This window comes from Dichomitus squalens, assembly GCF_000275845.1.
Source record: "Dichomitus squalens LYAD-421 SS1 unplaced genomic scaffold DICSQscaffold_2, whole genome shotgun sequence".
Classification (NCBI taxonomy): Eukaryota; Fungi; Basidiomycota; class Agaricomycetes; order Polyporales; family Polyporaceae; genus Dichomitus; species Dichomitus squalens.
The window spans coordinates 1,340,787-1,361,701 of NW_006766884.1; the positions used below are offsets into that span (position 1 = coordinate 1,340,787).

At 57.7% G+C, this 20,915-nt stretch overlaps 7 protein-coding genes across 7 annotated transcripts; 3 read left to right on the plus strand and 4 right to left on the minus strand.

Annotated features, from left to right (window-relative positions):
* Window positions 1-206: 206 nt before the first annotated feature.
* DICSQDRAFT_152093 (glutamine synthetase/guanido kinase) lies at window positions 207-3,874 on the minus strand. Its single transcript, XM_007361293.1, has 19 exons — window positions 3,722-3,874; window positions 3,665-3,673; window positions 3,576-3,604; window positions 3,460-3,521; window positions 3,135-3,399; window positions 3,063-3,078; window positions 2,947-3,006; window positions 2,791-2,889; window positions 2,589-2,743; window positions 2,517-2,533; window positions 2,304-2,467; window positions 2,237-2,247; window positions 1,889-2,182; window positions 1,616-1,781; window positions 1,124-1,545; window positions 856-1,066; window positions 640-795; window positions 349-583; window positions 207-294 (listed from the first exon to the last, which is right to left on the minus strand). Exons 1-15 carry the CDS (start codon window positions 3,825-3,827, stop codon window positions 1,520-1,522), a joined length of 1,479 nt encoding a protein of 492 aa, XP_007361355.1. The 5' UTR covers window positions 3,828-3,874; the 3' UTR covers window positions 207-294; window positions 349-583; window positions 640-795; window positions 856-1,066; window positions 1,124-1,519.
* Window positions 3,875-4,029: 155 nt separating this feature from the next.
* On the plus strand, window positions 4,030-5,479 carry DICSQDRAFT_97887 (uncharacterized protein). The gene is made up of 7 exons (XM_007361294.1): window positions 4,030-4,148; window positions 4,198-4,343; window positions 4,392-4,493; window positions 4,550-4,663; window positions 4,722-4,842; window positions 4,903-5,131; window positions 5,188-5,479. Exons 1-7 carry the CDS (start codon window positions 4,058-4,060, stop codon window positions 5,426-5,428), a joined length of 1,044 nt encoding a protein of 347 aa, XP_007361356.1. The 5' UTR covers window positions 4,030-4,057; the 3' UTR covers window positions 5,429-5,479.
* A 1,647-nt stretch (window positions 5,480-7,126) lies between these two features.
* DICSQDRAFT_25394 (HET-domain-containing protein) lies at window positions 7,127-7,900 on the minus strand (the record flags this gene model as incomplete). The annotated part of the gene is made up of 1 exon (XM_007361295.1): window positions 7,127-7,900. A coding segment is annotated over one exon (774 nt), but the record flags the coding sequence as incomplete, so codon positions are not given.
* Window positions 7,901-8,424: 524 nt separating this feature from the next.
* On the minus strand, window positions 8,425-9,927 carry DICSQDRAFT_48664 (alpha/beta-hydrolase; the record flags this gene model as incomplete). The annotated part of the gene is made up of 4 exons (XM_007361296.1): window positions 8,425-8,481; window positions 8,537-9,037; window positions 9,090-9,380; window positions 9,469-9,927. 4 exons carry the CDS (start codon window positions 9,925-9,927, stop codon window positions 8,425-8,427), a joined length of 1,308 nt encoding a protein of 435 aa, XP_007361358.1.
* Window positions 9,928-10,188: 261 nt separating this feature from the next.
* On the plus strand, window positions 10,189-12,440 carry DICSQDRAFT_159138 (uncharacterized protein). Its single transcript, XM_007361297.1, has 3 exons — window positions 10,189-11,326; window positions 11,390-11,967; window positions 12,020-12,440. The coding sequence occupies exons 1-3, from the start codon at window positions 10,316-10,318 to the stop codon at window positions 12,141-12,143; spliced, it is 1,713 nt and encodes a 570-aa protein (XP_007361359.1). The 5' UTR covers window positions 10,189-10,315; the 3' UTR covers window positions 12,144-12,440.
* Window positions 12,441-12,643: 203 nt separating this feature from the next.
* DICSQDRAFT_165796 (Nucleotidylyl transferase) lies at window positions 12,644-13,936 on the plus strand (the record flags this gene model as incomplete). Its single annotated transcript, XM_007361298.1, has 3 exons — window positions 12,644-13,418; window positions 13,491-13,700; window positions 13,752-13,936. 3 exons carry the CDS (start codon window positions 12,644-12,646, stop codon window positions 13,934-13,936), a joined length of 1,170 nt encoding a protein of 389 aa, XP_007361360.1.
* A 116-nt stretch (window positions 13,937-14,052) lies between these two features.
* Window positions 14,053-17,707, minus strand: DICSQDRAFT_78218 (uncharacterized protein). The gene is made up of 4 exons (XM_007361299.1): window positions 16,381-17,707; window positions 15,334-16,322; window positions 15,094-15,198; window positions 14,053-15,030 (listed from the first exon to the last, which is right to left on the minus strand). Exons 1-4 carry the CDS (start codon window positions 17,657-17,659, stop codon window positions 14,638-14,640), a joined length of 2,766 nt encoding a protein of 921 aa, XP_007361361.1. The 5' UTR covers window positions 17,660-17,707; the 3' UTR covers window positions 14,053-14,637.
* Between the last annotated feature and the right edge of the window lie 3,208 nt (window positions 17,708-20,915).

Here is a 20,915-nt window from a genome sequence, read left to right on the forward strand (position 1 = left end):
GGTAATCTCTCAGCCTTCTAATACAATCCATCGTGCCAGACCCCGTTCCCTACACCACTTGCCCCGCGAGCTCGCGATGGCCAACAGTGACGAAGTCTGTCCAACGTGGTAGTGGAAGTCCAAGAATAGCCGAAGCTATCGGTTCTAAGGCGAACATCTCACACGATGCTTCCCGTCGAGTTACGGTTGCCTTAGTCTACTGCTTGCCAGAGACCACCATCCCTTCGAACATAGGACTGCTCATAATGTCTACATCGGAGTTTTACTTGTCGATCACACCTCTCAAGTTGTCGGGTACGTCTTGCTTTGTCGGCTTCCGTGGGGTTGCAGGCTAGAATCATTCCACAGAAATCCCTTCCGAGGACGTAATCATCAAAGCCGGTCGCGAGGTTTTGAACGACACTGCGAATTGGAAACATGGAAAGAGCTTCCACAAGAACACTGTGAAGACGCTGTCCCGCAAGAAGGGTCCGAAGGACGGCGCAGCCTGGCATGCCCGGGTGAGCGAACACGACAAGGACGAAGTGACCTTCGAGGAGTTTTGGGACAAACTAGGGAAAGACAAAGCAAACAACGAGATGCAGTATGTTACCAGTCATTGCAATGGCTAGGAGGTATTGACCGATATCACGCGCCAAGATATATCCCTGAAATCGAGAAGGTCCAATTGATCAAACAGATCTCCCAAAACCAGTCCGTTTGGACGCTATTCTACAAATTCCCACCCCCAGTTTCGCCCCGTGTATTCACTGTCGTGCAAACGATTTGGTTCAGCGAGACGTCTCCGAGGACAGGGTAAGCAGATTTCTTACATGGGTTTATGCGAATCCCTTGATCTTACCTTTCTAACACTAGAATCGTCGTCTCTGTGCCTGTCGATGTCTCGGGGGACCCGGAGGCCGAAAAGTTGGAGGAGAAAGGCGTCAAGGGCCGTTACGCGAGTGTTGAACGCATCTTGGAGCTTGATAACGGCAAGGTCGAATGGCGCATGGCGACTTCCAGCACTCCAGGTGGGAACATCCCGGTATTCATCGCGGAATCCTCTATACCAGGCTCCATCGCGAACGTAAGTCCGGTCGTTGCTTTCCCTACCAGAGATTTCATTGACCGCGTACTTTCACAGGATGTGAAACACTTCCTAGGGTGGCTGAAGGGAGTACGTGGCTCGAAGAAGGCAGACGAATCGGCGACCGGCGACGTCGCCCCTGCTGCAACTGCAGAAGTCCATGCTGCCGCCGCTGAGGAATCTGCTGTGCCCAACGCAGCCGCCGCCGAAGCCTCTGCACCGGGAGCTGCTGCTGGGGTCGCGTAACAGACGATCACATGGCCAACGCTGATCCCTCGCTAAGGCCTCCCATCCTGGACAATGTCTAATCGAGGAATAAACGTTGTGTTCCCCATCTGTACAGTTCCCAATTACATGCTGCCGGACCTCGCTTCGTTGTACATTTGTCCCTCTTGTTCCGGTCCTCCCCATCGAGTTATCGTACATGCGTTTGTTACGGTTCCTCGGGTTCAATCATGCCAATTCCAAGTATCTTTCCACTATAGAAAATCGATGTGTCAATCCCAAGGCTGGGCACGTCCTGATAGAAGGGAACAAAGGAACACAAACCTTCCCAGCTGGTAACCGCCTCGTTCCACAACCTAACCTCATGCTGTCTCGTACCACCGAAGTGTTCCACAAAGTCATTCCCGAACACAGCCTCCTCGCGTGCGATGCTCTCTGGACGCATCATGCGCTCAGTGGCGGCCTCAAGGGAGGTTGGCAGCATCTGAACCTGTACAGATCGCTCGGATATTTCGGAGGGGAGTGTAGTGTAGTGAGTAATTTTGAGGTACCAAGCAGTCAATCTTCGTTCAAACACGAGGAGGGTTTCGAACGCACCTTCCCTGCCTTCTTGTCTTCGAGCGTCAACTGGCTGACAGGTGGCCCAGGGAGACGCAGCTTCTTCTCAATGCCACGCAGCCCCAGAGCGAAGATTGCGCTCAACGCAAAGTAGGGATTCATGTCCGCCCCAGGCACCCGGATCTCCATCCGAGTGGCCGCTGGTGGGACGGAAGGGGGCGAGATTATCCGAACAGACGCGGCGCGCGAGTCGTACCCGTAGGTGACCGCATTCGGCGCCCAGAACGCCTCGCCTCCAACGAGACGCTTGTATCCGTTGATCGTCGGCACGAGCTACAGACAGACAATGTGAATGTCGTCGGGTTCAGGTTCAGATGCACGACTAACCATAGGCATAACTGGACGGACGGGATGCGATGAGCTCTCGATATGGAGACATCAGGGGAACACACACCATCCGGAAGGCCATCCAGGATTCCGGCCAGGAACCATTCGCCTTCTTGACTAAGGAACTTCGTGTCGTCATATTGCGCATCAGTGCGTCCGTTCTTCAAATCAGCATCGGAGACGGCAAAAATACTCTTCCCATTGGCGTCGCGCAACGATACGTGAATATGCCTGAGTAACGTCAGCAAAAATCGAAGGAGTGCATGACTCAGATACATACCCGCTACAGCCCGGAAGCTGGTTTGACAAGGAACAATCAGCAATGCACGAGACCCAAGACATTGAAGCGTACATTGCCCCAGGGTTTGGCCATGAAGCTTGGTACCACTCCATGCTTGATACCGATACTCTTAGCAAGGAATTTGAATAGGATGGCATTATCAGCCATTCGCAGAGCGTCAGTATATGCCAGCGCGGTCTCGTAGACACCCGGCCCGGTCTCCGTGTCTATACCAAGGTGAGAAGTTGGCCAAGCTGAGACTTCACATACGCACGATGCCCTTCCAGCGGTACTTGGAACTTCAAGCTCTCATCGAAGATGTCGTTAAAGTATCCGGTGTTGAGCTGCGTGCGCAACAACGAATACCCATGCACTAGAGAGAGAGAGACTCATGAGATAGTCGTCGCCTTGGCATAGGAGGAATATATACTTCCGGACGTCAACGGCTGAAGGTCGGTGAACTTCTTCGCCGCCAAAGAATCGGGAGTTTCTGTGTAAATGAGTAACTAGATGAGGACGAATCCTTGTCGCTGTGAAAGTGCATACCTTTGAATTGGAAGTACTGCAGACATATAAGGAGCCGATAAGTAGAATAGGGGCGTTGTGTGGGCCACCAACCTCATATTCACAGCCGGCCATACACCGCCAGCCATTGTTGCGCGCGTTGACGACAATTTGTCGTAGCACGCCGCGGGGATCTGCGCAGATGGGCTCCCTTGTGTCCGGGTCCAAGAACGAGACGAGGAAGAATGGCACGTTGCCCTCCCAGGGTATCCGCCGATATGTCGCGAGATCTATGGACGCGATAAGGTCACGGTAACCATTCGCTCTATTGGAGATCAACAGCTCCTTGGGATATACGGTGTCGTGCATGTCCCATCCGCTACAGTTCGAAGGACTTCATGAGCACGCTATCAATGACGCAGTATGCAAGCACACTGACAAAATGACGCTGCAGAAGTTGAACCCTTCGGAACTCGCGGCGCTGAGAAACTTCTCCTTAGACTAGAGGAATGTGTCAGCTTATTGAATCATGATTGAACGCTATATGTAACCTACCATGTACTTTCCTCTCAGGACACCATCGACTAGGAGCCGACCTATTTCAATCGCGGTCCTAGTAGATCCAGGGAGATTAAGCAACATACCATCAATGCCTAAATATAATGAGCAGATTACAGGTTGCATGCAGGTTCTCTACTCACCCGCAACCTTCACTTTGATGTCGTCCTTGAGCAAAGCTTCCAGGTCAGATATCGAGTTCGGAGCACTCGATGTCGGCGTCACGCCGACGACTTTGTTCCCGGACATGGCGAGCGCCGCTGAATATCTGTAGTAGCTGAATATGTGGAGCTCTGTCTGGCGTATGTCGAATGAGCAACTAATCGAGTTGATGGACGTCCTGAAGCTTGAGCTGCGGGCTGAACCACAGACGCATACAGACGCCGGTATTGGAGCGGCCCTGACCAGATTGCGATGATCGCATCCGAGCGCCTCAACCTCGATCCACCAGTGGCCTTATCTCACAAAGTACAATCATCATGTCCTGGCAACTCCGGGAAACTGTCGCAGTCCCATCCGGGGTGTCTGCGGTATCGTTCGGAGCAGACGATACCGTGATCGCTGGTTCGGGTAGGTTGTAGCACGCAGTCGCTGGACCATACTGAGTGTTGGCATCTAGAGGACGGCTCTCTGAGATGGTACACACTTCCCTCGACCAAAGTCGTCAAGGCGATCAAAGCGCTTGGAGAAGAGATAGCGTCGATAGCATATCAACCCCCTAAGAAGTCAGAACAAGGCAGCATCTGGGTTGCAAGCGGTCGCCGAGTAAGCGTGGCTGAGGGTCCGATATCAGTTTCACTGACAGCCATCTAGGTACTATCTTTTCCTTCAGACACGTCGAAAATGATCAGCACAATACAAGATGCAGTCGTTGTGGTTGACATTGGCGAAGATGACGACGACATTCTCAACGAGGTATGGTTGAGCTATCCAGACATTCGGAGGATGCTGATGCCCCGCCGGGTAGCCAGCTCAGCATCAGTGAAAACGGAAAATACCTTGCATTCAGCTCAGATTCTGGTGCCGTCGGGATCATGGACCTTTCATCTAGATTAGTGACGCGCATGAAGAGCCGCCACACTACGGTGGGTACAAACAAGCAAGTTTCCGACAATATGCCTAGAATCAACGGAAGAATTATAGGTTTGTGGTTCCGTGAAATTCATACCAGATCGCCCTAGCGAGATTGTTAGTGGCGGGTTTGATTCCGCTATCTTGCACTTCGACATAGGGCAAGGTAGCATATTATCACAACGTGATATCAGTAAGTGCATGTTCGTCGTTCTCGTCTACTTGCCAGCACCGTTCCAATGGTGTGTTTCAGCCGCACCACCGCCCTCCGGGGGAATCTCGCTTTCGCCGCCATTCGTGCTCTCCTTGTCCGTCGGCCCATCTGGTCTGTTTGTTGTCAGTACGGCGGATGGCCGAGCATGGGTGGGTGGAGGTGGAGAAAAGCGCTCCGACCGCAAGAAGAAAAGACCACGAAGATGGGAAGGTCTCAAGGAAGACGATGGCCTCTGGTTGCAAGTAGCCGATGGTCCCATCGTTGGAGCGTGAGTCAAATCAAGATGACTTGAGCCACTATTGTACATTGACATGATTGGCCTAGTGCATTCACGCACGACGACCGCTTCCTTACGTGCTCACTTCTAGGATCACTCGCCGAGTACACTCTGTCCCGGGGCGCAGATGGGAAACTACGAGCGGAGCAGAGGTGGAGCGCATCCACGCAAAGCTTGGAGAAGGTGAACGCCATCGCCGGCAGCCAGTCCCGGGTAGCTGTAGCCGGGTTCGGGAAGGATGGCAAAGGAGTGATCGAGATATGGCATACCGTCCAGGACATGCAGTAGCATCATGCAATCAGACATGCCCACGAACCTTGACGTGCATATATCAGCCTGAAAATCTGACAGCATCTTCACGCTCTGAGCCAACGCCAGCTCAAGGAGGGCTGGCTTGGGAGGTTATTTACGTGTGATTCAATGATGTGCTCACTCGACTAAACTCGAAGGTGTAGGGCGGGGTAGTGCTCAGTCCCAGGATCATTCAAACTTGAAATACGCGCCAAGACTCAAGCTTCTTCATAAACATTCCGCAAGTCAAGTCTACTTAGAACTTTGACACGAGGGTAATCGGTATCTATCAGGCCCTCCTGCTCCCATCTGAGGACGTCATCAGCATCCCGCCCGTCGCCTGCCCACACGCTCAGCACCCAACAACGTCGAATGTTCATCCTCGTCCGAATCCTCGGAGCTTGATGGTTGGCGGTGATCATCCTCGCCCTCCGATTCCGGCTCTGAACTTGACCAGTCTTCCCTCGGGCGGATGGCAGTCCGACCCCACATCCGCTCTGGCCGTTCTTCCATCAGCTCGACGTCCAGAATCATGCCAAAGGGGGGAAGGTCCTCCTCTGACCGTCGGCGAGTTACGGTCCGCTGGCCAGGCTTAGGACGCAGCGTGAGCCGAACTCGGCCCCAGATAGGGTTCGCCTGGGAGGCCACCTCGTCCCTATGTGTCGGGAATGAGAAGGTTGCCTGGACGGCCGAGGTCTCTGCGATACGATTCCAGTTCTTGACATGGCACGAAACGGGGAGCCGGCATTGGGATGGTTTGTCCTGAGATAGAGGCTGGTGCGATGTGTCGAGGGTTGTGAGCTTGTCGGCAGGGGGGGAGAAGTCGGGCCAGACGTAAGACACTTCTGCCCGTAAATGCTTACGTCGGACAATATACGCTGTTTGACGTGAAGAAGTGGTGAAGCAGCAGGGGATGATGGAGATGCGGAACTGGATGGTCTTGCTTGCCAGACTGATGCCAAGCAATTCGGTCCCTGCGGCGACCGACGGCGACCCCTCTTGTCTGTGCTCGGAGGCCGGTTGCGGCTCCCTGGGCTTCGAGATATCGACCTTGTAGCCGAGCCCAGTGAGCATCATGAGAGACCAAGGAGCCAACTCAATGTCGGCCATAACGCTGCGAGGCTCGTACGGCCATCTGCACGCAACCGTGGCAACAGGTGAGGATTCCCCCAGCAACAACGCTGGACGATCCTGTGGGAGTCGGTGGGATATGTAGACGTCTTGGATGCAGACGTCCTCTCGGAGCGCCTCGAGCTGAGCCCGACCAAGCACCGCGAAACGCACGAAGCAAGATGTTTTGTGGGAAAGGCCAGGGATGACTTGGGCACCGACGACGTACTGCTGCGAGCGCGGGTCCTCACGGCGCAAAACAAGAGCCAATACCCTGTTCTTGCTGTCTAGACAACACAGGGGTGCCAGTAGAAGATGATGCTCGCGATGAGGTAGAGTGCCGACGGGGAGCGTAGGCAGCCTCGCGCGCGTGCCATAGCCGGTAATAGCGTACCGCGGAAGAGGGAGGTTGTTGAGGCCGAGGAGGCCTGCGAGTTTCGCATGAGAGATCGTGGTCACATCCATGTTCCTGCGGTTGGGATTATCGAAGGCTTCGGGAGATGACGCGAACAGATGTCCTTCGGATTCGGGGGAGGTAGATGAGATGGAGGCTCGCGACCAGTTGACGTGAGAGACTCTCGGGCCCCACACGAAGAGGGTCTGATCTGGGAGCTGCTTGAGGATTTCCTCCTGCAACCTGACGAACGCGTAGTTGCCCTCCCCGTAGATGGTCGGCATGTGGATACCGAAGATACCCAAAAGAGAGTATGCGCGGTCCTCGAGACGAGTGGTAACCCGACGAGCCGCCCACGACATCCTGCGCGCAACGCTTACACCAGTGAGCGGTGCTCGATGGTTGAGGACTTCGAGGTCGATACCAGTGACAGTGCTGATGATCTGGGCGAGGGTGTCCTTGGTGCCGAGAACTCGCCAATCCTTCGAAAGAAAGATGACGGTGCGAGGGGCGATGAGCTCCTGGAGCGTCCATCCGCGCCTGTGCCAGATGCTATTGCAGAACTGCTCGTGAACCTCGAAGGAGGTGTGAGGAGTCCCGACACAGGTCACATCAACGAGGTAGGCGTAGCAGACGGATGCCTGCTGATACCACGCATACATCGAGTTGATCGCTTCGGAGAGCTCTGCGCTGCTGGTCTTGTCGATGCAGCAGGTATCCACCCAGCCGTAGTCATATCCCTGCTCGCGAGCGAAGGCGCAGAAGTCTCTGACCTTCTGGGGAATGTGGGTAAAGATGTTGTAGTCGGGGTCGGTACTTTGGTGCGAAGTCGCCTGGGCCCTCGACAGAGCTTGATACGACAGCTCCCGATCGCCGTCCCAGACATGAGAGAGAATGGCATAGGGTATCTCCGTTGGGCGGTCTACCCAATGGAACAGCCCGGTCTTTGTGTCAATGAGTCGCATGGAGGGTGAATATCGAAGAGTAAGCGGAGGGTCAGTGACGCTTTATAGGAAATGTACACATACCTGAGTGGCTGCGGCACGGTGCTGTGAGATGCTGTGCTGGTGGCCATCCATTTCAGGCTGTGAGCGGGCTGTGTTTGGCTCCGAGGTATTGGTCTCGCAGCACGCCTGCACTTTCGTTCCTTCCGATAGACTTCGTAGCACAGTTCAAAGCACCAGATTGGAAATGGCGATGTGCATGCTGGGTCAAGGAACGGTATGTGACTCATCAATGATGGCACGATTGGGAACTGGACTTACCGCCTACTGCGTCCAAATGTAAGGAGCACTTGTGCCCCACATAACGCCTCAGCGCGATATGCCACAGAAGTCTGCCTGGCACGCCTGTGAATCGTCAAGATGACCTCTGGACATCAGCTCACGCATACGTAGTGGAATCACTGAGTATATGTACATGCCATGATATACTTTACATCTTGCGCTACCGTACAATCCGTGGTAATATACAGAATGTTGCTGGGCGTTCAGTCATCGTCACCATCCCTATCTTTGAACTCTCCGAATTCCCACTTGAAGCAATCCTACAATTGTATAGGTTAGCCCGGGCCATCAACAGCAGCCAGCGATCAGACTCACTAAACACTCGTCTTCCGCCTTCGCGACAGGAACCTCGTTATCGTCATCCCAACCCCCCTCAGGCTCCGCCTCAATGACATGCGTGATGACCTCCTTGATCACATGCTTCCGAATATCGACCCGCCAGCCGAGCTTACCCACTGTGTCATACACGATCGATCTGCCCAGGTGACACCTCGTCTCGAGGGCATATCCTGCCTGAGCGCAAGGCGAACCCGCACCCGTGCACACGCCTTGCGGGATGGGGTCGGCGTTGTGGTAGACGTGGGTGACGGGGGCGCGCCCGTAGGCTGGTGGTGACGGGGATGTACTGTTCTTCGTTGGAGGGGGGAATGGTAGGTGGAGACGTTGAGCTGCGAGACGCTCGCCAGGTGCCTCGAACGCTACGGCTGGGAGGCCGAAGGTTGCCCCCAGTAGGGACGCAAGTGACCCGCCGAGCGAATGTCCCACAAGCCATATATCTGCATTAGGGTACAGTGCGGTCAAGTTATTGACGAGACCCTATTATTGGACATGAGCGCAATAGCTCTTCGATCAGATCCTCTTAACGCACCACGCCGATATTGTAGAACAAGCTGTCTTGGACGAGCGCATCGGTTAGGCAAGTATTGTCACATCGCCAGTGCTTAGCATAGCAGTCGCACACTTGGTGGAATATCCAGGTGATGTCCACGCGCGCGCAGCAGCATGAGAAGAGCAGGTTGTCATTGAACTTGTCCTTCTTCGAAGAGGGGCCTTGGAGGGTCGTGCCTTTGATCGAAAGCACGACCGTGGCATTGTCTGGGGAAAGGAAGACGTGGCCGCGGAAGCCGTCCGCCTTATCTTCCCAGCCAAAGGGAAAGCTCTGCACCCACGACATAAGTCATATCAGTCTTCGCTCTATGGCTTTCGACACCGGGGTGGAGAAGGGCCGGACGGGAGAACGTACGTACCGTGTTCCATGCGGGATCGATATCGTACCAATTCGGTCGTCCCGGGAGCGCGTATGCGTTGCCTGTCATACGAGCAAGCTGTGAGAGGGTGTGCTTGTCCTCTACGTCTGGAGCGAGGACTTGGACCTCTTCCCACTCGACCGGTTCGCTCTCTTGGAATCGTGACGACCGGACGCGGGCATGCTGAAACGCAGCGGCGTTCCTAGGACGATGAACAGTAGTCGGCGTGGCCTGCAATAATATCACCGTACTCGAAGGGCGTTGACTGCTTCCAGTGGAGATCTCGAAAGCAACTTCGCTGAGTTCGCGGACGTCGCCATCCTCCAAACGAGGTGTATATTCGGTATGCAGTTCAAATGAGATAGGTGTGCGTGCTGTAGTCCCTTCTCTAGCATTAGTAGATGCGGTGTGAGAGATTGCGGAGAGTAATAGCGGCAGCAGAGAGGCTAGGATGCGCATCGCGCAACAGACAGAGACATGGAGGCGTCAAGTTTATGACGACCGCCAGTAAGTCGTTCTGACTGTTGTGGCGGAGGACAGGCCCGCACAAAGACTTTTCGGGACTTCCGGGCGGTGCTAACACCCGGTCAAGTCCCATATCGGGACATATCCTGAGGACTTATCGCCCAGAACCGTAAGCAGAAATCACGAACGTGGGGTGGCTGCGGCCCTCTCGGCGGGTGCAGTCGCCCTTGGTCTCATCTCCCTCCTCTCTCACCGGTCGATGCTCGCTCCCTCGACGCCGACGTCCTCAGCATCGACAGTGACCACAGCCAGCACCATTGCTAAGCCTACTTGCTACACGCAGTGACGAACGCCACGACTAATCACGACTTCACGACCACTCATGAATCAATACCCTGACCACTGGCTCGAGTCTCCTCCCCCGCCTTCCCGTTTCCGCCGCCCATGGTCGCCTGATCCGTACGACCCATTGCCGGCGTCCTCAAACCTGAATAGACACGACGAGAACCCGTATCAGTCCGTAGGGCAATGGGCAGTTGAACGGCGTCGTGAACCGTCTGATGTGTCTGTGGAGGCACTCGACCTCGCCGACTATGCAAGAACACTTAACCGCAACAACGCCAATCACCACTTCTCGCAACAACCACCATACAATCCGTACGATCCTTATCCTCCGTCCCCTCGATCGAACCGGCCATTAGCGAGGAATGATTCCCTCAGCCCACCATCCCTTACCTCCGCTGCCTCCGCTTCCAGCTCCCAGTCTTACCGTTCACCCCTGCGACGGCCGTTCTCGTTGCCACCGCCTTCCTCGTACCCAGGACATTCTCATGGCAGTCATCCATCTCAGCGGACAAGACACGAGCCACAGATAGCTAGCCCAAGCTCAGAGATCGACATCGCGCACTTCCCGTCCTTCACTCGGGGATGGTACGCCCCCGACAATGCCAGCCCCTTCTCTCCTCCTGGTTCCTCACAGGGCCACGGCCACGGCGGGGACGATCGCACGAAGCGGAACCCATTCGACCCAAGTTACACCCTCGACAGAGATCCGTTCTCGGACCCGTACAATCCATCTCCCCCGCCCTCCTACCCTTACGGCTCCTCGTTTGGCCCGCACTCGCGTTCCTCACGAGACCACAACCTAGTACCATGGAGCGCGGACCCTGATGAGCGCGCCGTCGACCCCGAGATCAAGGAGGAGCGCATGCGCATGTTAGAGCGGGAGTTTGGGAAGAACACAGCGAAGGATGCTCCGCCAGAGCGGACAGTCGGGAGCGTTGATCCGCAGGGGAGGCTGATTACTGAAGGTCCGAAGAAGAGGCTAGCGGTGCGCTGTCTGCAGGTCTTTCTCGCGCTGACTGCTGCAATAACCTCCATCTACTCCGGCCTGGTATGTTTATACACAAATGATGTTTTGCCCCCGACTAACGTCGGGATGCCCGCTTACCTGTAGATCATCAAACCTAACCCTGCCGCTCCGCCAGCAGGGAAGCTCCCGGCATACGTCCTCTACATCATGTCTTTCCTGACATTCATCGGTTGCTCTTTCTTCTTCCTCATCTACCCATGTTGCTGTGGCGCCCGCAAACCGAAGGATTCACCCTTCACTGGCGGTCCTGGCGGGATGATGGTACTCCCTGTCGGGGGCTTTCCCGGACAGAGGCCGAAGAAGAAGGGGAAGAAGGGCAAGGGGTCCCCAGAGAGCAACGTCCAAGTCAACTTGATCGTCGACCCGACGATGTTTGGACGCGACCCAGAACGCGCACAAGACGACGAGGAAGACGAGGAGGAGGACGGCTCTTCAGCGGTCCCTGGCTCGTACTCTGGCGCGTCGAGTGCAGCGCGGAGAAGGGGCCAGCCCAGGAGAAGAGGCATCTTTGCGGGACTGGCGATGGAGGAGCAGTGGAAGAGGGCGAGAAAGACACTCAAGTGGGGCGTTACCATCGATGCTCTTCTGATGCTCGTGTGGGGGATGGAGTTTGTGTTGATTCTGCTGGGGAAGCGATGTCCAGTGGGTGGCTATCTCGGATGGTGAGTCCTGCTTGTCCCTTCCGCGCGTCTATATAGCTGAGATGCCTCTCAGGTGCGATGCATACAACATCGGGACAGCTGCCGCGTGCTTGATGTGTCTCCTTTTCGGCATCAGCATATTCTTCGACGTGAAGGATCTCCATGCTAGTCGGGCATCTCCCCGCACACGGACATAGTCTTGGATATCGCTGATCATATGGTTCGCTGTTGTTGGTCTGGTTGGACAGTCGTTGTCTCTTCACTCGCATGGCAGGAGGAGACTGATGTATCATTCTCTATTGTGCTCTCGGTTGGTAGCTTGGCCGCATTCCATATACTCCGCAACATCCTGGACGCTCTTTACGACACGCTCATGACACTGACTTATTGCTATCTGGTAGCTCAGAGTATACTAATTCCTGTGTACCATCTCTTCTGAATATCGCATAAATGGTTCACATTGGACATATGGCATGACGTGCCTAGAGAAACTGCCATCACCACGTTGGTTCATCTCCGGATGCCGGCCCACTTCCATCGAGAGACAATGCCATCATCACCATGGCGCAATTCGTCCAAGGCTGTTGGACACCCGTGTCCTGCGATCTGCTGTGAATGCAGCACTAGTACTGTCCTCTGACCTCACCTCTGGAAACTCGGAAGTCTGCCGACTGAAGGCGTCGCCCGTCCATCTATTATGCCCGCCATAGCGTTCACCCTCGAGGAGGTCAAGCGCACAGTCGTGCTCACTACAGTCCACGACCTGCACGAGTCTCCCCACTTCCTCGCAACTGCAGTCGTGACCGCGGCGACCACGACGACCGAGGCCCTCCAAGTCATCGTCCTATCCCCGCTGTTCAACCCTCCCCCGGACGCCCCCCCTGCAACGACGGAGTCGGACTCGGCTCCCGCTCCCGCGAGACTTGAAGCACACGACGACTGGCACGCCCCGGGCATCTCGCGCACAGCGCACTTCGAGGACGTGCAGCGGCTGCTGACGTTCGTCTACGTCCAGGCGACCAAGATCGCGCAGGACCTGGACAGGGTACTGCTGGACGTCGACGTCTACCTGAAGGGCCCCGCAGACGCGTTCCCGGACGAGGCCGTACGCAGCGCGGAGCGCATATTCTCAGGTGTGTGTCTCTCGTTCCAGCGTACGGGTGCACACCCGTGTGGGGATCGTCGCGCTGAGACGGGGATCTGCCGCGCAGTCGCCCCGAACGGCATCCCCTTCCCTCCCCTCCCTGCGTCGGCGGCGGACCGCAAGTCGGAGATCATCGTCGTAGAGCCGGACGACCTCCCCTCGGGCCTGTCTGCGCCTGCTCCATCGAGTCCGCCGGACCCGTCGCTGCCGCCGCTGTACCCTGTCGTCGCGCTCGGGGGGACGTTCGACCACTTGCATGCGGGCCACAAGATCCTGCTGAGCATGGGGGCGTGGATCGCGAAGGAGAAGCTCATCGTCGGGATCACAGGTATGTCCGCTTTGGTTCTCCCAGAGGGTGAAGGAGACGAGATGGCGCATGACGCATGACATCCCCGTCCAGACGACTCGTTGCTGGGCAAGAAGCAGTGGAAGGAGGTCCTGGAGCCCTTGCCCGTCCGGACGGAGAGGACAAGAGCGTTCCTCGAGCACTTCAAGCCCGGGCTCGAGTACTTCATCACCCCGCTGAACGACGTGTACGGACCCACCGCGCACGACCCGAACGTGCAGGCCCTCGTCGTCAGCAAGGAGACGCTCTCCGGCGCGGAGTCCAGTAAGTCTCCCTTCGCCCAAGCAGCCACGGTCTACTGACGGCCGTGCCCAGTTGCGAAGAAGCGCGAGGAGATGTCTCTCCAGCCTCTCCGTCCCTTCGTTATCGACGTCATCTCCGCGACAGAGGCGATTGTGGACTCGGGGGACGCGGCAGTGCTCAGGGCGGCGAAGATGAGCAGCACCTACATTCGCGAGTGGATAGTGAAGAAGCAGCAGCACACCAGCGACGCTTCATGACTACAAAACGAAGTACGTGTAGAGGTAGGATGCGCGGTAGTGTACAACATGCTGTATTATACGGAAGCAATCGACAGATGCACACGTACGCTCTCGACGGACGGATGGCTGCTCCAATTTCGTTGCATTAGCTGGGCGCGACTGTAGTGTGTGGTATATACGCTACAGAGGCAGCATGAGGATCTGAGAGGGGAAGGAAAGTCTGTTACATACAACGAACGGCGAGAAGAGAACCCGTTGATGAGATAGCCGAGCAAGAAGAAAGGAAATCAGGGGATGCGTTAAGAGAGGCTGGTATGTCCTAGATGCAGAATAGGTATTAGATACGTGACGAACAGCGAGACTTTGGGGGGTCAGATGGGGATATATTCAGGTGGGGATATAGGGGCTGGTCGAGGAAGATGGACGCAAGCTACCGAAGAGAGTACGTAGTAAGGACTCGGGAGTCAAAATACAATTCAGGTCCGATGATGTCCACCCGTTCTGCGATGTGCGTGCCGGAGAAGGTATCAAAAAGGGATAGCAATGCGGGTGGAGGTCGGAGAGAGAGAGATGGAGAGATAGAGAGAGATGTACAACTAGAGCCCGAAGTTCGCAATGCATGCACATAAAGATAACCACCTCCGTCCGGCCGGCCGTCGATCCAGTCCACCACAGCAACAGCGGCCCCGACTTCCTCCTGCCTGTCTCGCGCCCGACATTCATGACAGCGTCTTCCCCAGCGCGTCGAGATCGATGAACCGCGTCACGCGCTTCATCGCCATCGTGTTCCTGTTGCCCGCGCCGCCAAAGACGTCCCCGTACTCGTCATCGCTGCCGTCTTCGCGCTCGCGGATCGCCTTCTGGACGTGCCTCTCGCAGAGCATGCGGCCCTCCAGCTCGTAGTACTCGACCAGGCGCTCCTTGCAGCCGCGGTACTCGCAGAGGAAGTGTTCGGGGTGGTACCGGTCCCCCGCGTGCGAGACGGCGCAGGGGCCCTCGATCGGCTGGCCGCAGCGGGCGGCGGCGCAGAGCGAGTTGTTCTCTTCGTGGTAGTGGTATGCGCAATACGGCTTCCCGTCGTATACGTAGAAGCTTCTATCCGGGAACGGTTTCTGAGGGGAGAAGGAAAGACTGGTTAGGGGAGACCGGAGCGCTATGGCATTGGCAGGACATACCTGGCAGGTGAAGCAGCTGAAGCATTCACGATGCCACTTCCCCTTAAGCTGGCCGTCTGACGACGACACAGCCTGCTTTTCGATAACTTTATTACAACGTCTGCACTGTAGACGACAGAAACCGGACGTCAGCATCTCGTCGTATCGCGCCGCGGCATGTCTCGATCCTCCCAGACGCGCCCGAGGACCAACGTGCCCGAGCCCCGCAACGACGAGGAAACGAGCACAAAGGAGACGCACCTTCGGCAGATACATATTCTTCCAGCACTTATCGCAAAGCACGTTCCCGCCCTCCATCTGGATCCACCTCCCGTCCTCGATCGCCTTCTCGCACCGCACGCACCTCCTCGTCCGCGGCCGCTTCGCCGTCGACGCGCTCCGCGCCTTCCCGTCCGCCTTGTCTAGCGTGAGTCTGTTCGAGGGTAGCGTGGGGCTCGTATGCGAGCGCGTCGGGAACTTGCCCGACTTGGACACGCTATCTCGCGGGCTGTCCGCAAAGATGCGGGAGGAGCTCGAGGACGTGGGGGATACGGGGCTCTCCTCGAAGAGGGTCTCCATGGCGCGGTCCAGGGCTCCTGTGGACTTGGAGACCGTCCGCTGGGTATAGGAGGAAGCGCCCGTGGATGATGAGAGGGTACGCTGTTGCATGGGGGACCGGGTGGCAGAGGAGGAAGACGAAGAAGACGAGTACCTGGACTCTGTCATAGACGGGAACCGGACCTTTAGGCCGCTCGCAGGGGGCGCTGACGTGGATTCTGCAGGCTTGGAGGGGGGAATGGGTTGTGGACTCGCTCGCAGCGGGATATTCATAGGCTCGTCCTCGTCGTCCGAATTAGCGTAGGCAAGCCCACCGTAACTGTCGTCTGAGCCTGTTGGTGACGACGGGGAAGGGTCCATGTCGGCCGCGCTCTTGTTGGTATCCACGGCTGGCAAGCTGTTCTTGAACTTGTCGAAGAACGGCAAGCGAGGGGTCGCGGGCGCCTCCTTAGCGGGCACCTCTGGGGGAGACAGCACTCGGTCCCGCAGGCTGGAGACGGAGATTGGGCTCGTGGGCGATGCAGCGATTCCCGCGGCCGGGGTGGTAGGAGTGACGTTGGGCGACATGCGAGACCCCGGCGAGAGCGGCTCGCCCGGCGGCCCGGCGAGGGTCGGCGACTTCTGCGAATACGGCGAGTGGGGCGACATCGACGCGGTCCCCGATCCGGGCGACAGCGGTGGCGTGTTCGCTGCTGCTTGCATGCCTGTCAGTATCCTGGCAACAGATGCGGCGACATGGCGGGAACATACCATATCGGGTCGCGGACGCGATATCCAGGAAACGAGGCGCGTTCGCCCGCCTCCCGTCCATGCCCTGGTTCGGCTGCATCGAAGGCCCGACCATCCCGTTCGCGTCCACCACCGGCGCAGGGCCCATGTGCGTCGTAAACATCGCAGCCCGAGCAGCCGCTGCAAACCCACGCCGACCAACGCCCGCCATCCCCGCCTCACCACCGCTCTTCGTATCAGGCTCCCCCGGAGCGGGCGTACCAACAGAACGCGGCGGCGCCATCAGCGGCGGTGTCTGAGCGGGCGGCGGGGGTCCCGCACCCACAAACGGCGGGCGCTGCGAGTCCGCTGAAGGCCTCCGCATCTGGTCCATCGACGGCCGCATTTGATCCATCGAGGGTCGTGCCCGTTCCATGGAAGGACGCATGCTCGCAGCAGACGGGGCGCGGATCCTCGCCGGATCATTCGCAGGCGTCCGTGAGCGCATGTCCGTCGAGTAAATGATGTCCGGGGTCTGGCTGGGCGGAGGCCGCATCCCGACGTTCGTGCCAGCCCGCTGCCGCACGTCCGGAGGGGGCACCGCGCCGGCCATGGGACCGCCCCGGGGATCCATCGAAATGCGCGGAGGGTTGGAGAGGGCCGGCTGGCGGGCACCGTCCAGCATCCCGGTCGGCCGCACGCTCGCGTTTGACGGCGCACGGGCACGGAAGGACGTCGCTCGGGGGGCGGGGACGTTGTGTGCGACCGCGACGGGGCTCGCCGCGAACGGATCCGGGGGGAGAGCAGATATCGAAGGAGCTGCACGCGGGCTGGGGACCATACGAGGCTCCGACGGACCAGGATTGGAGGGGAACGGTACCTTCTCCGTGCTGGGTCGCCCCTCGGACCTCGCGAGCGGACTTGGGACGCGTTCTGGCCTGCTGTCCCCGCTCCGCACGCTCAAGGACGAGGCTGATGACGGGGCACGGGCACGCCCCGTCATTTGTGGCGGCGGTCCCGGGCTCTTCCCGCGCGGGGCAGGACTATTCTGGCGTGCAGGACCAGGGGACAGAGAGGATGTGCGCGGTGGGCTCTGTACGTTGACGAGATTCTGGAGCTTCGTTGGAAGGAGTGCTGCCACGGAGCGGGGTGACTGGGGCGGCTTCAAGGCCGGAAGCTGAGGCACGGGAGGGACGGCGGCGCAGACATGGTCGCCGAGCTCTGATATGGGGACCGGGGCGTTGCAGCTCGAACACTTGACTGTCGGGAGGATCTGGGAGATGCGCTCTGAGCCTGGGGCGGGAGCGACTAGTTGTGCCATGAAACGAGTGTGACGGCTAGGGCAGCCAGAGCAGACGATGAAAGCTGGGAGAGGAGCAGGATGAAGGAGCGTCAAGCCCGACGACGGGGGGAGGAAGAGGACAGATTACGGGGGTCGAATTAGTCTAGAGTAGATTGTACCAGGAGACGAGAGAGGACATATGCCCAAGATCACAACACTCCAACAACCGCCGCTAACCTCCCAAGCGCGCGACAACCATTCCTGCCTCCACGTGCGCACCCCCCCGCCTCCCGCCCGCCCTCCATTCTCCCTCCGCATATCGGAAAGCCCAGACGCTTATTGTGGACGTGCCTCCGAGTCCCAGCAGCACGCGTATAGGCGCAGTGGCGCACAGACTAGCGGGAAATGGAAGAAAGGCAGAGCACTATGTACTAGTGCAGATAGAGCTGTACGACGACATTGGCCCACCATAGCCGAGGCTGTGGGAAGGCCTCCGAAGATCAGATTCCGCCGTGGCAGTCTCGCTCACGCACCTCCCCCAGCCAATCGCACAACGGGATCGGCCTTCTTCGAGGCGGGAGATTAATGCCAATTCCCTGCTGTATCGAGATCGCGGTGTCTATTGCCACCAGCCCATCTCCAGTCGGCACAACACTTCCCGCGCGCCTTCGCGCTGCTGCTCCCATCGCCACTCTCTCCTCTCTGCATCTCTGCACCGGTGCGTCGCCACCGCACGCATCTCGTCCATCTGACATCTGCCCAAGAGTGCGCCGCAGGCTCCGGAGGTCGTCGATGTCGAGGAGTCCTGCCCGCATGTGATCATCGCGGCTGGGTTTGCGCGCTTCCGCTTGCACCTCTCTATATACTTGCGGAACGTGCTTCCCATCAGCGCCCGAGATAGCTATCGAGTCCATTTGTGCCGCCAATCTGCGGGCTTCCACGCAAGCACGGAATGATCTGCATGCGGGGAGATGTGCGGACGAGGTTGTGTGATCTGCGTGCTTTTCACAGCGGCGTCACCGTCTGAGGAACGTCATCTGTGACTGACCGGCGAACGACTGATATCACGACGGCCCTGATAGCCCAGTGCGAAAGTCCCGCTGCTCACCGACACTCACGAGAGCATCAGAGCACGTCGTGCGGCCTGCACACTGCGTCATGATTATCACGGATGCATCAGCGACGTCTCGACCAGTCTGACGGATTCCCTGCTGTTCATCGTCGCCACCTGGCAGACGTCTCGACGCGCCGCCGCATATAAAGCACCGTTGATCATACGCACTATGGTTCTTTTTCCAATCCATCCTGCCACCTTTGGAGCCATGCCTTGCTGAAACGCGAGGCAGCGCCGCCATAAACCCGAAAAGCGTTTCTTCTGGCACGTCTCACAACGACCCAGCAACTTCTTGCTGATGTCGGCGTCCCATGGACGGATAGAGCCTGCGAAGACACGCAGACAATACCGCATTATGTGTGGAAACTTACAAGGAATGTACGGGAGGCGGGCGGGAAGCCGCTCAACATCTGGGCAGAGCGTGAGATGGCCAACAGAGTTCGGAGTTGGATGCGTCGACTCGGGCCGGCATAGGTAGACCCACGGATGGTTCGATGCGCGACAGAGCTCGAGGTGGGAAGATATGTTCCTCTTGAGACGCGACTGAGAGGTGTCGCTGAAACGCATCAGTTACGACATCATGTCGAGCACATGCCGTGGCGCTTGAGTTGTTAGAACTTGGTATGCACGTCGATATGTATATTGAGGTGTGAAAGCCGAGTGACACGACGTGCTAGTGAGCTCCGCACGAATGCAAGCAGGACAAGCTCACTCTGAAAACCCAACCATGGTCCAAACGCGACGGGTGATAGTATAGACATGATCCAGTGTCAGAACAGTGTGCATCGGTGACACGGGGGCTTGGACAGTCGCTTTTACAAGCTGCCGGTGGGGTAGATCTCGCTGTATGTGGTCAGCCAGCGTCTCAAGCATTGACAGTACAGTTGGACAGACCTTGACATCGACGACGTGTCCCGTGACCACGCCTTTGAAGCACGAACACGTGATAGTTACGAGATCGCCACGCGAAGTTGTTGATGGCACGATTGGCACCTGGCAGCGGCCTCCACGACATATAGACCTCCGATACTGCCCATCCGGCATTTCGTGTCGAGCTCAGTACTTGAGACTATAGTGAACGAACCCTCGCGACGTGCCATATCCCTCCAAAGGATCAACCGTCATTCGCCCCGCGTCGCTGGATCGAGAGGAGCTCAAACGAAAGCCAGCCGGTGTTGCCGTTTACTGATTTCGTTTGTCTTCCAGGAACGCCGGTCGGCCTGGACCCTGATGTCCTTGACCCTGCGAGTGTGGAAGCCCCAGGGGGGGCCGGGCACGGCCAAAATGACCTGATCGGCTCCTCGCTGGGCTGGACGATCCCATCGGCGAAGCATCCGCGGCGAGGTGCCCGGCGTTGAGCTTGTGGGCGCAAGCACGTTCAGCGATAGAGATTCAGCCTTTGCCCAAAAGGGGGCATGCCACCCCCATCCTGTGCGGAGCGCGATGCCGCGGGGCCCTCGGAGCCCGGGCCTGCGTGCGCTGCCTTCTGCTACGGGGGTTGCTAACCACAGCCACGTCTCCTGCGGGCGGCGAGCGTGTCGGCCGCATGGAGGGGGGAGGATCCGTAGCGTCGATACCGGTCCTTGTATGCTGCTTAGCGACACTGTTCGTGACTGCTCCTCCGTTCTTCCGTACTGCGGCGCTCCTTCAGCGTCCAGCCAGGAAGGCACCCTGTCATGTATATTGAGAGCAAGCAGTAAGCGCGACTGCAACGGAAGCTGAGACCCTCCTTCGAACCTAATCGCCGCCGAGGGCCCCACATGTAGGGCTGTCTTCACTCAGTGGTAGCCGATCCCCCTGGGTCCCGCAGGCCATGGTGCAGTGTCCGTCGCAGCCCTCCATGTCGTCCGCTTCAGCTGTGCCCACCACCCTATCGGATACTTTTGGAACAAAGGGGCTCTGGGGTGTGAGGCACGGTCTCGCAAGATGCACTCAGCAGATTGCCACCGCTGTGTCACCGGAAAATAAGCTCTTGCCGCCGCTCCAACGCATCCATTCAAGCTTCGACCCGCTCGCCCGAGGTTGGAACAAGGCCCGGAATGCGGTCTCCTCAGCGGCCACCTGGGGTTGAAAAAAAAAATGCTGTGTTCCTCCGGAAGTACGGGCCACTGTTCAGTCGAGCAAGCGCGGCTGTGCGGTCCCCGCCGATGCTCGTGAGCCAAGCCAAGCCGCATATAGTAG

Coding starts and splice junctions, on each gene's coding strand:
- DICSQDRAFT_152093 (XM_007361293.1), bottom strand. CDS start 3,827: ATGTCCGGGAACAAAGTCGTCGGCGTGACGCCGACATCGAGTGCTCCG. Junction 2,744..2,790: donor AGTACCGCTGGAAGGGCATC/GTGCGTATGTGA, acceptor ACCTTGGTATAG/ACACGGAGACCGGGCCGGGT. Junction 1,546..1,615: donor GGCGGTTACCAGCTGGGAAG/GTTTGTGTTCCT, acceptor GATTTTCTATAG/TGGAAAGATACTTGGAATTG.
- DICSQDRAFT_97887 (XM_007361294.1), top strand. CDS start 4,058: ATGTCCTGGCAACTCCGGGAAACTGTCGCAGTCCCATCCGGGGTGTCT. Junction 4,664..4,721: donor TGAAGAGCCGCCACACTACG/GTGGGTACAAAC, acceptor GAAGAATTATAG/GTTTGTGGTTCCGTGAAATT. Junction 4,843..4,902: donor ATTATCACAACGTGATATCA/GTAAGTGCATGT, acceptor GGTGTGTTTCAG/CCGCACCACCGCCCTCCGGG.
- DICSQDRAFT_159138 (XM_007361297.1), top strand. CDS start 10,316: ATGAATCAATACCCTGACCACTGGCTCGAGTCTCCTCCCCCGCCTTCC. Junction 11,327..11,389: donor CCTCCATCTACTCCGGCCTG/GTATGTTTATAC, acceptor GCTTACCTGTAG/ATCATCAAACCTAACCCTGC. Junction 11,968..12,019: donor GTGGGTGGCTATCTCGGATG/GTGAGTCCTGCT, acceptor GATGCCTCTCAG/GTGCGATGCATACAACATCG.
- DICSQDRAFT_78218 (XM_007361299.1), bottom strand. CDS start 17,659: ATGGCACAACTAGTCGCTCCCGCCCCAGGCTCAGAGCGCATCTCCCAG. Junction 16,323..16,380: donor CGCGTCCGCGACCCGATATG/GTATGTTCCCGC, acceptor GCATGCAAGCAG/CAGCGAACACGCCACCGCTG. Junction 15,031..15,093: donor TCAGCTGCTTCACCTGCCAG/GTATGTCCTGCC, acceptor TTCTCCCCTCAG/AAACCGTTCCCGGATAGAAG.